General features: G+C 48.6%; 1 protein-coding gene across 1 annotated transcript in view; it reads left to right on the top strand.

Annotated features, from left to right (window-relative positions):
* Fcgbp (Fc fragment of IgG binding protein) overlaps positions 1-16,084 on the top strand; it is an 81,333-nt gene that overhangs the window by 41,281 nt on the left and 23,968 nt on the right. The window contains 4 exon segments of the mRNA XM_021166163.1: positions 5,240-5,352; positions 6,858-7,207; positions 12,542-13,112; positions 15,059-15,663. Of these exon segments, the coding sequence (XP_021021822.1) occupies positions 5,240-5,352; positions 6,858-7,207; positions 12,542-13,112; positions 15,059-15,663 (1,639 nt within the window).

Raw genomic sequence — 16,084 nt, forward strand, 5'->3', positions numbered from 1 at the left:
CCTGACTTCCTTTGGTGATGAACAGCAGTATGGAAGTGTAAGCCGAATAAACCCTTTCCTCCCCAACTTGCTTCTTGGTCATGATGTTTGTGCAGCAATAGAAACCCTGGCTAAGACAAAAAAAAAAAAAAAATTCTGGGCTCCTGATCTTGAGCCGGACCCGCACATACACCCTTCGGTTTGTTGCATCCAGGCTGTGTCACAGAGAAGCTGTCACAGAAAAGCAAGCATTTTTTCCTTAAGAAATTGGAGTTTATATTTGATTCTACTTTTTAATGATGTAGCCAAAGGGCCAGTCCTGGGGGATGGAGGGCTGGTTCCACATCCAAAAGAGAAAAGCAGGACAATGTGAGGAGGAAGGTAGCCCTCAGACATGCCTCCTGGGGGGCATGAGAAGCGAGAGCAGGCTCTCCGCCTAAGGAGCCTTGGATTTAGGCACCTTCTTCCTTGTGCTTCCACATACACAAACTGTAACGAAGGGACCAGGGTTGGATACAATTCCTGAGACTGGGCATCCAGCAAGTTCTACCCCCTTTTATTATCCCAGTCCCCCTAATTATGGCAGGGCCTGACAGTGCTCACCTGGGTAAGTAGCCAGATTGAAAGATCCAAAGAAAACCAAGTTAGAGCCTGTGCGAGCTGAGGTACACAGCCATGGTGGGACACACCATAATTACCCAACACCAGTGTGTTAGCATCTGACAAAGCATGTGAGGAAGGGATAAGTTTGAGATCCTGGGCCTGCCTGCTTCAAGTAGGGTTTATAGTCATGTCCTACACACACACACACACACACACACACACACACACACGGTCTACAAGAAGCTTTGGTAAATGGCTGATCATCTAGCCATTTAAGGGGTTTTACACCTGTCAGAGGAAGAAATGAAATATGAGGCTGGGTGGTAGTGGACACTGAGCAAAGGCTGTGCATGATGCTGGAATGAGAAACACACGGTTGCAAGACAGGTTCTGGAGGGCAGGACTGGCCACCTTCATGTGCTAGGGATCCAGCGCTGTGCTAATTTCTATGGGGTCACTTTAGAGCTGTCTCATCTAGCAGTGTCTCATGTGGCTGGCCTGGTTTTTATCAAACACAATAAATAACTCAGGGTATTGCAGGGAAGATGACCCTCCAATGCCCATGTCCTCTCAAGCAAGATTATTATTCCATCTAACTCAGGATTGGGGAGTGGAAATCTCCCACAGTTCCCTGTACTAGAGGCATCCATTAAATACTAGGTGGTCTTCTGTAACAACAATGGGGGGATATAGCTCAGCCGTGCTGCTGCCTGAGAAGACCCTACTCAAAGACTACAACTCACACAAAGCAAGGTCCTTGAAATACCCACAGAAAAAGAGTTGCAGAACAAGCCAGAACAGTACCCACTCAGCCTGAGACATATACTTCACAGAAAGTATGGCCCTGGAATACTCATACTGCTGAGTTATACAGTTATGCAGGGATAACAACAAGAAAGCATAGGTTTGATATTCATATAAGTGGTTTATGCATATCTCCAATCATAGCAGATTGGATCTCCATTTTAGGGCGTTTCTCCCCATGACCCTCTTCCAAGGCCCTCAAGATAGGGTCTAAACCACAAAACATAAGGTATTACAATTAAGCCAGGCTCCTTTGAGGACACAGAGCCTTCATCTGAGAGCATGCACAGCTGCTGAGGAAGGTCCCTGGCACGGTAGCTCCAACACAGCAGAAAGACCTTAACTGTAGCTTCTTCATAACAGGACCTTCAACTCAAGAGCGCGTCAGCCTGTTGGGGACAAAGCTACAAACACTGCAGTTTCCTTCACTTCACACGTCTTCCCAGCTTCAATTTCTCCAACTGAATTGTGTGGGTACTGACATTATCAGTGGATTAATCCATCAGTACACTTAGATATCTATGTAATTTTGGATAGTTTATAGAACTAAGAGGCAGGGCCTGATTAAAGAAAGTAGGGCATGCCCTAAAATGGTATCTATCTATCTATCTATCTACCTACCTACCTATCTTTTCTGCTACAGTGGCCCACTGTCATAATGTTATTGACTTGCCACTGGCTGAAAAGCAATGGACCTGGGTAATGATGAACTAAGATCACCACTGTATCGTGAGTGAAAATAAGCCTTCAGTTCTCCTCCTTAGGTTGCTTGATTCATACACTTTTGCCACAGCCGTGAACATTTCCTTACACCGAGGTGTTTAAACATGTCAGCTGGGGAGCGTCTCAGATTCATACTATAACATTCCACCTCTGGTCCCAGGAGAAGCATGGCCATCTGATAATGCAAAGTGCCAAAATGCATAATCCGAGAGTCCCCAAATGTTTAGCAGTTGCAGTATTAGTCAAAAGTCTAACAGTCTCCTCTGGGACTCAAGGCACTGCTAGCTATGAGCCCTTCAGTAATAAAATGTCACATTCTTCCATCACCTGATGGCATCGAGTAAATATTCTCATTCTATGAAAAGTGGTAACAAGGAAGGACTGGAGCAAAGACATACTCAAAACCAGCAGGATGAATATTAAACATATTCGTAGCTACAGCTCAGAATGTAGAGCATATGATTGCATCATTGGCTCCACCCGGGTTCTTTTTTTTTTTTTTTTTGGTTTTTCAAGACAGGGTTTCTCTGTGTAGCCCTGGCTGTCCTGGAACTCACTCTGTAGACCAGGCTGGCCTCCAACTCAGAAATCCGCCTGCCTCTGTCTCCCAAGTGCTGGGATTAAAGGCGTGGGCCACCACGCCCGGCTTTCCGCCCAGGTTCTTATGGGCTTGGTCAGACCCCCGTGGCGTTGCCATTTGCAGCACTGTCTCCAGTCACTGCTGGAAGCCTTCCTTTACATATGTGCAATGCTCCTGGCAAACACCACCACCATCCTAAGGTGTCCATTGCAAGTTGGGGTTCAGCTCCACTACCTCAGGCATTGACTTACGAGGATACCCCACATGGACGCTGTCTCTGCTACATAGAGCCTGGTAGAGCCTTTCTTCTGGAGCCTTGGTGCAAGCCTCAGTAATCACCTCACTGTTCAGTCCTCATGCGCGCCTGCAGAGCCAGCGCTAATGCGCATGAAGCCAAGGTCCGCCGCCAACTCAGGGTGCAGCTGAATTCATTCGGATCACAGCTACAGTGGCTTCTTAGTTCCTGTGCCTCTGAACATTTCCCTGCGGGGTCATTTTTCGAGCAAGACACCCCTTCCTCTGCACATGTCTCTTTTTTAAGAAGATTCTTTCCATTCACGTCATACCCTGAAAACGTCGGTGGGAGGAGTGTCTTCCCTGAGGCACCTTCCCGATTGTGTGAAGGTTTTCTTCAGTTGTACTGGTATTTTGGACAATTGCATCTGTTCTCACTCACCTTGTCTGTAGTTTTAAATGCTCTTGGGTTCCCAAACTACACAGTATTCCACTTCGCTGCCCCACTTTCTCTGTCTGCTCTCGCTTTATACCTGGCTAGAAGCAGCCGGTGATAATTCCTCTACCAAGTCACTCCATTACTTTGAGATTCAGCCTCAACTCGATTTTTCTTGGGCAGCATGTAGCAAGGGTCTTTGCCAGAATGGAGCATAAATAGCCTTTACCCCAATTCCCAATTGTCTCTATTGTCCCAAGTCTCTATTGTCCACATTTCTATTGGCATTTTGGCCAACTTCAAATTTTTCCATCACATTAGCCCTATATGCTCAGCTACCACCCCCAAAACCCTTCCACAAGCCAGTGCTAAAGCACAAGAACCACATGGTCAGGTTTAATCATATTAAAACCTACTCTTCCCTGGACCAATTTTCTGTATCTGTAACATTTATCTTTGCTGTGATAAAACACCTGAGAGAAGTAATGAGAGAAGCAATTCTTTTGGCTCATGGTTTGAGGGAGTACAGTCTAGCATGGTTCACAGGGCATTGTGGCTGGAGTGACTCCATCCAAAGCAGGAGCATGGGTGGCTGGTCACCTCAAGCAAGCAAGAGTCAGAGCAGGACAGAAGCAGGGACATGTATAACCTTCGAGGCTTCACCCTAGTAGCTTGCTTCTATTTATGAGGCCTTATGTCCCAAATCTCATATTCCATAACTTCACAGAGTTACTGGTTACTGACAACCACATGTTAAAATACAATAGCCTGGGAAGACATTTCAGATTCAACCAATAATGTCATGGTTTGTACCGGCCTTTTGGGAGTCACTGACTATATCCCAGAAAGCTCCAACTCCCTCTGCTACTTTTTCTGCACCCTGATGTCCCATATCATATCTTAAGAAAATTCTCGATTAGGTGAGAGGAAGGCTTATATTCACCCCAAGATTAGCCAGTCCCTTCTTCATGGAGAGAGATGGGTTAGGGGATATCTCAAATACCAAACCGAATAATTTTCTGAGATTGGAACATCATGCCCTACACAAGACTCGAAGCCAGGGCCTCAGACTATACATCCCTAGACATCTATACTCACTGGTATTTAGAAGCAAGATGTGGGTGGCTTCAGACCAGGGATCAGCCCACTGGGACTGTAAGGAGCCAGAACCCGGATATGGACCTTTAGATATTGTTATAAGTAAGGACTAAAGATCGGAATCTGGCCAGGAAGCCAACAAACATAACCAATGCTACATCACCCTCCGATCCCCATGACCTTGCTCAGGGAACCCAGGCCACTGGCACACTACTCTCCAGCTGTCCCTCTAAAGACAGCACTCTTTCCAGACCAGAGTTTTCTATAACTCCTGGGGTGCAGCCACCATCTGATCTCACAGTCATCTCAGAACACGGGCTGTAGACTTATCCTTTACCCTTCACAAGACTTCAGGACTCACCATTCCCTCTGGCCTGATATCAGCAGCCTCCTCCAGGAAGCTGGCACCATCTGCCTGGCAGATGGCCAATGGTGTGGCCTGAGGGAACAAGAAACTGGACTATATAGCTCAGTCCCCAGCCTGTTCCTGCAGCTCCGGGACCTGCAGGTGAGAAGAGATGGGGCTCTCTACGGAAGTAGGACGGATAATCTCCTCTCTTGCCTTTCTTTCTAGACCTCCCATCTTTCCCCTCAAGGCATCTGAATATCCACCCATTTCCCTGGATTCAGAACCTCTAGCTCACTCCCTGATATACTGGACAGCTCCCCACAGCCTGCTCACACCTGGTCCTATCAACCCAACTTCCATCCCTACCCCAGCCTTCCTTGCCTCCAAGTACCCACTATGCTGGGTCTGCCCCCTTCTGTGATCTCCATGACAGTCTCCAACAGGACAGTAGGACAGCCTTATCTGAGCCTCCATCTCTCCCTGCTGCAGATATGGGATCCCGGTGGAGCTGTTGGGCACTCTGGGCTGGAGCAACCCTCCTATGGAGTAAGTCAGATTGAATCTCATCCATATCCTGGGGACCATTGAAAACTGACCTGCCTGGGTCGTCATCTTTCATTTGTAAACCTTTCATAAATCATGTCCCAGTCCCTCCCAGGCTGCAGTGGAAATGAGAGCGTGCAGGAAAATGAGGTGGGAGCCCCCACTCCATGTTTGGAGTGTTGAGAGTCTACCTGCTTCGATTTTTAGGTGATTCTGTCTAAACTTCCATGACCCTCAACTTCCCTCCATCATCTTGTACAAGATCTATTAAAACAGGAATCATACCAGCAACTAAGTCCGGTCAGAGTGTATGCTCTCACAGGACTTTAAAGGGGGTGTAGGGTCTCAGACTCCATGTAAAGAGTCAGCTAACCAACCAGTTTCATCAGAAAAGTAGAAGATGCAGCATCAAAAATACATTACCACAGCCAGGCATGGTGGTGCAAGCCGCCGTTTTATCCCAGCATCCAGGAGGCAGAGGCCGGTGGATCTCTGTGAGTTTGAGGCCAGTCTAATCTACAGCGTGAGTTCCAGATCAGCCAGGGCTACTTAGTTACTAAACCATAAGTGCAGTCAGCAAAAGAAAACAGTGGCACCTTACTCGAGGTGAGTATGCTGCTCCGGCATCCACAGTCACCACCTGGACTGTCTCACACCGTTCTGTCCCTCATCTGACCCTGCAGTGTCTGAGCTCAAGAGCCCTGTGCAAGATGCTCAGGCTTTGGGGCAGCCAAAGCCAGGAAGGCTCAGAGGTGGATGCTGTATCCGTTAGGAAGGACATGGAAACATAGGGAGAATTGCTTCAGCAGGTGCTCAGGAAGACCCAGGGGCTGGGTTTGTAACGGGGAGGAACTAGGTAGCTGGACCCACAACTGCGTTTTCTTCAGGGTTGACCCGGGAGACCACAGAGGACCCCAGGAATACTGGTGGGGAAGAATTCCTCACGGCCTTCCTGCAGAATTCACAGCCTGGGAGCAGCAATTAATTATATAGGCTCAGTTACAAACAATCTATGCTTTAACTTGTTAAAATATGCCAATGTTTCCCTCAAATGTCTGTGGAGAAACTGATTGTCAGACCCATATCACAGGACACCGTAGCCAGAGCACTGAACATAATCTCTCCAATGGCCCAGTGGTGGGCGCTTGAGCTAGGACTTCTACTAAGGTCACCTCTATAACAGTTGTCTCCATTTTGCTAAAGACTCCATCTTTCATTTCCTATCCTCTGGCAACTTCTAGCCTGGTGGGATATCAAACTATACAGTTGAATGTTTCATCAGTTGCTCCTGGTCCTTCTTCACTACTTGACATTGCTCTGGACCAAGCTGTGTTGAACTGTGAAATCAGAAACCCTGGGAGAGGAGCTCTCTCCATGAGCCTGCAAACCTCAGTTTCCATGCCTGTACAAGGGGTGGTCGTGAGCCAACAGGCATCGTCCACACTGTAGGAGGCCCCAGGTGTCTGACCTCAGGCACATTTCTAACTCCAACTCTCTTCCCTTCCCAGCTCTGCTCACCCCAGCAGAAGCATCCTGCCAAGGCATTCACTGTGCATCTGGGCAGCGCTGCCAGATGGTGAATGGGAAGGCCAGGTGTGTGGCAGAGTCCAGAGCTGTCTGCCGTGCCCAGGGTGATCCCCACTATACCACCTTCGATGGCCGTCGCTATGACATGATGGGCACCTGTACCTACACAATGGCTGAGCTGCGCAGCAGCAAGGGCTCCCTGCTGGCCTTTAAAGTAGACGCCAAGAATGAGCATCGGAGCTCCAACAAAGTCTCCTATGTACGCTTGGTCACTGTGCATGCCTACAACCACACCGTGTCCCTGATCTATGGAGAAGTTGGCCTTGCGAAGGTGAGTTCCCCAAGGCTGTGAGTTTAAGGTTAACCAAGCCAAAAAAGAAAAAGGAGCCTTGGTGTTAGACCCCAAACCATCCCCTTTCAATGTGGAGGACTAGGCCCCACCACCATCCAAATAAGCCAACTGAAGGGATGGGTGGTGGTGGCAGTGAGCACTGGAAAGAGAGTCACTCAACGTGACTACTTTGGGGAGTAACCCTGAAATCTCTCTTGAAGGTAATGACAAGGACGCTGTGAGCTTTTAGGAGCAGGAAACAAAGCAGGCACAGCAGAGAGCGCTGTTAGCCATGCTTAAGGTTTGAATGAATGCTATTCAGCTCTGGTTCTACAAGGGCTCTGGAAAAGGTGCGATCGCTGTCATTTCTTGAGGGGATCAATCTTTTTCCCTCAAAGTGATTACTTTGGCCCAAATGTGTGACTTGACCACAGGAGTTCACACCTGGGGGTGGTCTCGCCGTGGTAACGGGTCCTGTGAAGCTTGCTGTTGCTTATGAGTAGTTTCACACCCCAACCTCCCTGTTATACAGATGTTTACTGGTCTATAGAAGCATAGAGAGTGTTCCGAGGAGAGAAATGAAAATTAGAGGCTCGGCAGGGTCAAAGAAGAGGGCTTAGAGAGATGGCTTGGCAGTTAACAGAACTCACTGTTCTTCAAAATGGCTGGAGTTCAATGCCCAGCCCCCATTGTCAGGTGGGTCACAGACACCTGTAAGTCCAGTTCTGGGGGACCTGATGCCCTCTTCTGACCTCTGTGCGCACTGTGAGTATGTTCACATCCATCCATTAGCAGCGTATGTCCTGAACTTTGTGGCACTCTACTGTCAGCACGGGAGTACTATAAAGTGACCTGTCAGGTGATCAAACTTTTGGAACTGTGGTTTGGATTTCCTTGAGCGCCTCCTGTTACACAAAACCTTGTTGTTTTAAGTGAGGAAGTGGTGCTCTTTCTTTAGAAGAACCCCCAACAGGCTCCAGCTGGAATCCCATCATCCCTTTCTGCAGGGTCAGCAATATGGTGGTGTTCAGGGCAGGGGGCGGGAGAGGAGTCATCCTCTTCCTAGGTACACTTCACGTCCGTGTTATTTTACTTGCATTTTCTGCCTCTCTGGGCAAACTCACTTGAGCATTGAGTTCACAAAGTGAGTCATTGTTGTGGACCGTGAAACTGGACATTCTGGTCCATACAGGAAACTGAGTTGAGTGGTCAGCCAGAGTGCACTGTAATGGCTGTAGGACTTCCCGAGTACTCTCATAACGGGACACAGGAGGACTAGTTCTTTTTGCTCAAGGGTAGTTAAAACTCTGTGTCAGCCAGGCAGTGGTGGGGCATGCCTTTAATCCCAGCACTTGGGAGGCAGAGGCAGATGGGTTTCTGAGTTCGAGGCCAGACTGGTCTACAGAGTGAGTTCCAGGACAGCCAGGGCTACACAGAGAAACCCTGTCTCAAAAAGAAAACAAAAAAACAAAAACAAAACTCTGTGTCCGTCACAAAGCTTCTGAGTGTACACCTCATGATCAGTTGTCATCATCCTCCCTCTCCCCTCCTCGTCCTGTCCCTCTGTCCCCCACCATTACAGGGAAGGCACCATTAAAGCTAACTGGGTTGTGGGAGTCCCCAAACCTCCTCTGTCCTTAGCTGAGTTATCATGGGCTCCTGTGATCTGAAGCTTCAGCTGTCTATCATGCTGGTTCTAACAGGGTGCAGTGGCCTCTTCCCCTTGGGGAGAAAGTTCTAGCTCCATGTTTTCAACTCTGGATGCTCTGAAGGTGGGGGCTGGTATGATCTTTTCATAGTCATTATATAGACTGAGTCTACCAATCAAGGAAGACCCATGCCTCTGCCCCCTTAATTGTTTATAATTTATTGACTGCTCATACACTTTTGGAGGCTTCAGGATGTAATTTAATTCATCTGTTATTTGGTACAGCCTTTATGACAAGGCTGAAAAGAGTCTTCAGTTATCCTGTTATTAATAAAAAGAGCAAACAAGCCCCCACCTTCATCCAGAGCATCCAGAGTTGAAAACGTGGAGCTAGAGCTCTGTCGCCAAGCAGAAGAGGCCCTGCACCCTGTTAGAACCAGCACAATGCACAGGTGACGACGCTTCTACCAGACGCAACTTTTATCTTACTCAAGCGTCTTGGCTTAAGGGCCTAACAGGCTACTTCTGTGATAGCATCCAACCAGCTCCTGTCATTGCTGGAATACGAGTCCCTCCTCTTCTGTCACTTGAATATGGAGAGCTGGGAGGTGGCCTGACAGTTATCTCGCTAGCATTGTTTAAGACAAGGGCTTACACAGCAACTTCAGACAGGTGGTGTGCAGCTGACACACCGGCAAGGAGCTTCACCAGCCTTTGGCCAACTCAACGGGTTAGAAGTAGAAATAGTGTCTTCAACTCTCTTGACCCATCAGCTCCCAATAATGACACAGTGACCTCTTATTACTTATGAATGCTTAGGGCTTATAGCTTACGTTTGTTTGTTTCCAACTAGCTCATATAACTTAATTAACCCTGTCTATACTCGCCCACATTTGCAACATGGCCCAATTGCCTCTCCTCAACCCCGTATGCCTTTTCTCCATGTCTGGTTGGGACCTGATTCTTTCCCAGAGTTCCTACCTCTGCCCTGAAGTTCCATCTATCCTCTCCTGCCTAGCTATTGACCATCAGATCTTTATTACATCAATCAGAAGATGCCTTAGACAGGTGAGGAAGGACAGAGATGCACAGTGTACAAAAAGATTATCCCAACAAAATGGGAAGTGGATCCAAGAATGTCTGGGTCATCCCTGGGCATTGGACTAACCTGCCAAGTAGGTCTCAGCGAGCTGCCCTCTGCTGCACTCAATTGAAGACCCTAAGAAAACTGGGTACCTTCATGGACTCTGAAGGAAGAAACCATTTCAGAGTCACCAATACATTAAGTAGGTGTTCTCTCCAGATGCTCCAGCAGCTTCATGGAGGGGAGAGGAGCCAGCTCAGATCCATCAAGAGGTGAAAAGATGCTCTCTGAGAACTGGGGAACTCCAGGGCTTAAAGTTATAGTAACACTGGTCCTGTCCCTTAGAGGCCTTTGCTGTGAACTAGGAGGGGGGTATCATTGACATGTGGGATCTTTATGCCCTAGATTTGCTCCCATCTTTTAGAAAAAAAAAATCTTGATTATATAAAAATAGCTAAGAGAAGAACATACTGATTTTGCAGAGGACCCAAATTCAGTTCCCATTGCCCACATAAGGTGACTCACAACTAACTGTCAGTAACTCGAGTTCCAGGGGATTCAATGCCTCTAAGCACTGTGGACACCTTCTCTGTGTCTCTCTCTGTCTCTGTGTCTCTCTAACACACGTTATATATGTGTGTGTGTGTGTATATACATGTATATATGTATATATATTATACACACATATAAATATATGTAATAAATATATGTAATAAATATAAGTATATACTTGTAAGCATACACACACACACACACACATATATATATATATATATATATATATATATATATATATATATACACACACACATATATATGTGTATACTTATGGTGGATATCTAATTCCACATACCTTTATTTGGCAAAACAATTCCAACTTCAAGATACTATAAAAGTTCAATGGCCCATTTGAGAGTCAAGTGTCTTTTTCATATAATGCACATTTAAGCCATATTATACTACAGTGTTGTGCCCCAACAGGAAATTTTATATTTAATTTTTAATAGCATGGATTTTTTGATGTCTGTTGCAACTAGTTCAGAGGCTTTAAGCCCATTCTATGCAGGTCCAGTCATGGTCTTGATTCCTTCCCAGCTGGGGCTCAAGAGGCACCCCCCCCAGCAGTTGTGTACATTAAGACAGCCAACAGAATGTCAGCCAGGACTACCCAATCACATTCTGATTGACACAGAGAGGAAGAGGCATCTGGAGTTGATATAGATGTCCTCACCACCAGGAAGAAGCAGGGTAGTGGAAAACCAGATCCCTCAGCCCAGAGGACCTTTAGGTAAGACTTTAGGTAAGGTAATGTCCAGGACTTTAAGTAAGAATCGGGGTTTCTCCACACATAAGCAGATCGGATCTCAAATGCAAATAAATCAAGACCCCAAAGCCACTGCAGGGCCCAAGACCCCTACATGATGAGGGGTTTTAAAGACAGCAACAAGCATTTAGTTTTGTTCCTCGGAGGCCAGGGTCTTCAAAAGATACTCCTGGTACCCCAGGGGACCCAGATGGAGGACTTGGGGGACGCGGGATGGCCTGGGGTTACTAGCAAGCTGGCGTTACCATTTGAGGACTAACCTGTTCATTGTGCCCAACAATGCCTACGCTGGTTGTCCTAGCCAGCCCTAATTGTCAACTTGGCACAGCTTAAAGTCATCTGAGAGAACCCTCAATTGCAGAGCTGTCTAAACCAGGTTGGCCTGTGGCCCTGTCTGGGAGGGATTGTGCTGGCTTTTGAATGATGTAGGAAGGGCCGGTCCACTGTGGGTAGCACCATCCCTAGGCACCAGGGCCTGGTCTATATAAGAGAACTAAAGAGTGAGCCAGCGAGCCAACCAACAAGCAGTTATTCCTCATTATTTCTGCTTCAAGCCTGGCTTCCCTCACAGATGAGCTGTAATTTCCTCTCCCAAAGTTGCATCTGACAAATGCACTGTGTCACAGCAGCAGAAAGGAAACTAGCCCACTGCTACCCAGTGATGGTGGTTTAAAGAGGCTGGCAGCCCTCTGCTGGATTTGTCACTGTTTTGGTGCTTGTAAGTCTTGACTGGTTCTGCCCATAGCCTCCTGACTCTCACTTCCTCATGTCATGAACATGAGTCCCACTGTTTAACCGGCTCCCTGAAGCTGCCCCTAGCTGCCATCAACCCTGCCAGGTTCCTTCCTCACACTGGCTTCACGCTTGTAATGAGCCTGCCGTTCTGTCAGCCACTGTCAGAGGCACTGGAGATAAAACCATGAGGTGGGCTCCCAGTGGTTGTGATAGGTGGAGCATGTGGCAAACTTGCACACTGTGGGAGAGGGCTAGGAGTTGTGGGAACTGGGAAGCAGAGGAGGAGGGGCAACAGGAAAGGGCTACTGAAAGGGTGATCAGGGACAGCCTCACTGAGCCAGTGACACCTCAGCAGACATTGTTGGGGGCGGGGGTCTTCATGCACATCTCAGGGAAGAACACTTCAGGCCACATCCCTAGGCTCAGCTGGTGACGAAGGAAGGAAGGCACCCTATGTGGCTAGAGCTGGGTACGTGAGTGGGAGGAGATGAAGGTCTGAAGGAGAGATCACACAGGAGTCTGACCACTGTCACCTCTCTGCAGATCGACTACCAGTACTCAAGCCTGCCGGTCTCCCTGAGTGAGGGTCTCCTGCGTGTGCACCAGAGTGGAACACGAGGTGTGATAGAACTGGACTTTGGGCTGGTGGTCACCTATGACTGGGATGGCCAGCTGACCCTGAGGCTGCCCAAGCGCTTCCAAGAGCAGGTATCTGGGCTGTGTGGCAACTATAATGGAGACCCTGCAGATGACTTCCTCACGCCTGACGGGAAGCAAGCTCCTGATGTCCTAAACTTCACCAAAAGCTGGAAGGTGAATGATCAAGACCTCTTATGTGATGATGGCTGTTATGGCAACTGTCCGTCTTGCATCCCAAGCCAGGCCCAGCTCTTTAAGAAAGACCTTTTCTGTGGCATGCTAACTCTGCCCTCAGGCCCATTTGCTGACTGTCATCAATTTCTGGACCCCAAGCCTTTCCTGGAAGAATGTGTATATGACATGTGCGTGACGGGAGGGGAACGTCTCACCCTGTGCCATGGCCTCAATGCCTATGCACAAGCCTGTGTGGACCTGGGCATCTCTGTCCGCGAATGGAGGTCACGAACCAACTGCCGTGAGTTCAAGACAGGGTAGAGAATTTTGATGAGAGGTGGGGAACCCATTGCGTCTGCTTGGTACCAGAGCACTGATTACGCTTCAGTCCAGTGACAGGCAATGACAGAAACACAGACATCCAAGACACTCCAGGGACACACACAGTAGTGAACAGGATATACCACAGTGATTGAAGTTGCCACAAGAGGGCACTCTAGCATATCTGGAGATTAGTTAGAGAGGGATGCAGGATAAGACACTAGGGGAATTCAAGAGGGATAAAGGATGCTAGAGGGAGAGTAGGGGACAGTGACAGAGAAGATTTTCCTAGAATAAAAATTTCAGATCTAAAATCCACGGGACGAACTGAAATATCCAAAAAGGGGGAAATGGATGTAGGCTCCTGACCCAGGGAACCACAGAGGTTTGTCACGAAAGATAGTCTGCCAAATTGCAAGATCAAATTCAGTGATTATTCTTTGGTTGTAACACTCCCATGACTCCCAATGCCCTCTGCACAATATCAAAGATGACTAGCCAGGCGCCCATCCACTAAATCAATCACTCATTCAGTCAGTAAACCTTCCATAACTTCACAAGAGCCTGTATCTGTGCTGGCCATGTGGGGGACAAAGCAGGAGCCAACGGTGACTTGTCTGCCATGTAGTAGACAACTCAGAAAAATGCTGAAGAGGCGCACAGGCCAGTGAGGGGTGAAACCGACGTCAGGCCAGGGCTGAAGACTAGGGATTCAGAGGGGCAATGAGTCCAGAGGGAGACAAAGACACTGCTTGGACTTTCCTGCTTCACTACTATGTCCCAGTGTCCTGTAAGCCTTCCTCTCCACATGTCCCAAACTCCAACGGAGAAGCCAATGAGTCTACCGCCCCTCCTGTCCATTTCTTAGGCCCTGTGCTCCATGCTGAAGATTCAACATGACCGAGTCAAGCTGTGTTCCCACCCCAGCAGAACCTATATCTTGGGTGGGGAGGGAGAGACAGAGAGTTAGCAGATCTACTAGAAAACACCTTCAAAGAGCAGGATCCTGTGAGAGTATCTGGAAGCTCAGTGAAGAGGTAGGAAGCCAATCACAGTGGACCCTGGAGCGCGACACATCCAGGCCATGGAGTCAGCTGAGTCATCACAATGTTGACCCTGGAGTACCCAGCTACAGTTCTACAGTTCAGTCCATGTAGCCAGTGAAATCAGTATTTCTTCCTCCCATTTACTCCTGGCAAGACTGAGATACAGATACAGATACAGATACAGATACACATACACATACACATACACATACACATACACATACACATACACATACACATACACAGAGATACAGATACAGACAGATACAGAGTCATCTGATCATAAAGTGTTGGCAAGGGGGAAGCTGGCATTTTAAATCTAGGCTGTCTGGACCCCCCAGAGCCTTCGTCTTTACCTGCAAAGTCTGTTTGAGGAAAATATAATAATGGTAGGAGGGAAAGGCTAACGCAAAGATCTTAGTGGGGAATCTTGGGACCAGGCACCTGTCCACCCACTGAGTGTGCAGAATGTGCCAGTAGGAGAGTGAGAGTGGTGGGGACAAGGAGATTGTGGGGATCATAGAGGAACCCCTGGACCTCGGGAGGACTCTGCTTTCCCCTGAGTGAACTGAAGTCACAGAAGGTCGAGGTCCCTGGGCTGAGACTGCATTCACAGTCCCTCTGGTGCTGTGAGGAGTGCATACAGTTCCGGGAGCAGGGAACCGGGCAGGAGGCTGCTGTGGTTCCTGGGCCATGGACACAGATTCTGCGTGGGCTTGGAAGGTGAAAGCCATGAGATTTGCCCACTGCCGGGTTGGTTGTCCAGGGATGGGCGGAGGGGGCACTGGGGCCTGAGCATCCGGAAAGGAGGAGTGCCAGCAGCATTGTCTCGGGGAGCCCCAAACCTGGCATGACCCACCCTTTCTCCCAACCCCTCCAGCCCTGACCTGTCCAGCCAACAGCCACTATGAGCTCTGCAGCCCTGCCTGCCCGCCCTCCTGCAACTCAGATGCCAGACCGACCAACTGCTCTTCTCGCCCTTGCGTGGAGGGCTGCGTGTGCCTTCCAGGCTTCGTGGCCAGTCGTGGCCTTTGCATGCCTGTCTCATCCTGTGGGTGCATCTTCGAGGACCGCCTGCTGGCCCCGGGTCAAGAAGTGTACGCGGACGAAAAATGCCACCGCCGCTGCACCTGTGATGGAGCCACTCAGAAGGTGATCTGTAGGAACACAACAGGGTGTCTGCCTAAGGAGTACTGTGGGGTACAGAATGGCTCCTTTGGTTGCTTCCCGGAATACTTCCGCATTTGCCGGGCATCCGGAGACCCACACTACATGAGTTTAGATGAGCGGATCTTCAATTTCATGGGTACCTGCACGTACTTGTTTACTGCCTCCTGTGGCCAGCACCCATCTCTCCCCGACTTCAAAGTGCTTATAGAAAATGAACGCCGTGGAAGTCAAAGCGTAAGCTTTGTGCGTTCTGTGAAGTTGGAGGCCCTTGGAATCAAGTTGGAGGTGCGCCGGGAATACCAAGGCAAAGTGCTGGTGAGTGCGGCAGGGCAGGAACGGGGGAGGGCACAAATCCAGGGAAGATCAAAGGCTGTGGTGGGAGCAGAGTGGGATTCATTCAACCTTGTGGCTAAGGTCCAAGCCCTGCTACTTTTTTTTGTCTCTGTGACAGTCTCTCAGACTGTCTTACCTCGGTCAGAGATCATAGTCAAATAGTTCTCCACCAGGAGCCACGGGTCTCTGGGTGGTTCTGCGGATGTGACGAATTCACATCTTCAGGGTCTCAAAAAGAGGTCTTGATGCTCAGTAGATATTAGAATTTCCTAGTTTTGTTCTTATGAAAGTTTAGAATTACTGACTTGTGTCTAAAGAATGGTCCAGAGAGCAAGATAACAGGTGATGTGAAATGTCCGGTACAAAGTGAGCATTTGTGGCCGGGGGGGGGGGGGGGGGGGGG

The sequence above is a fragment of the Mus caroli genome, chromosome 7 (assembly GCF_900094665.2).
Source record: "Mus caroli chromosome 7, CAROLI_EIJ_v1.1, whole genome shotgun sequence".
NCBI lineage: Eukaryota > Metazoa > Chordata > Mammalia > Rodentia > Muridae > Mus > Mus caroli.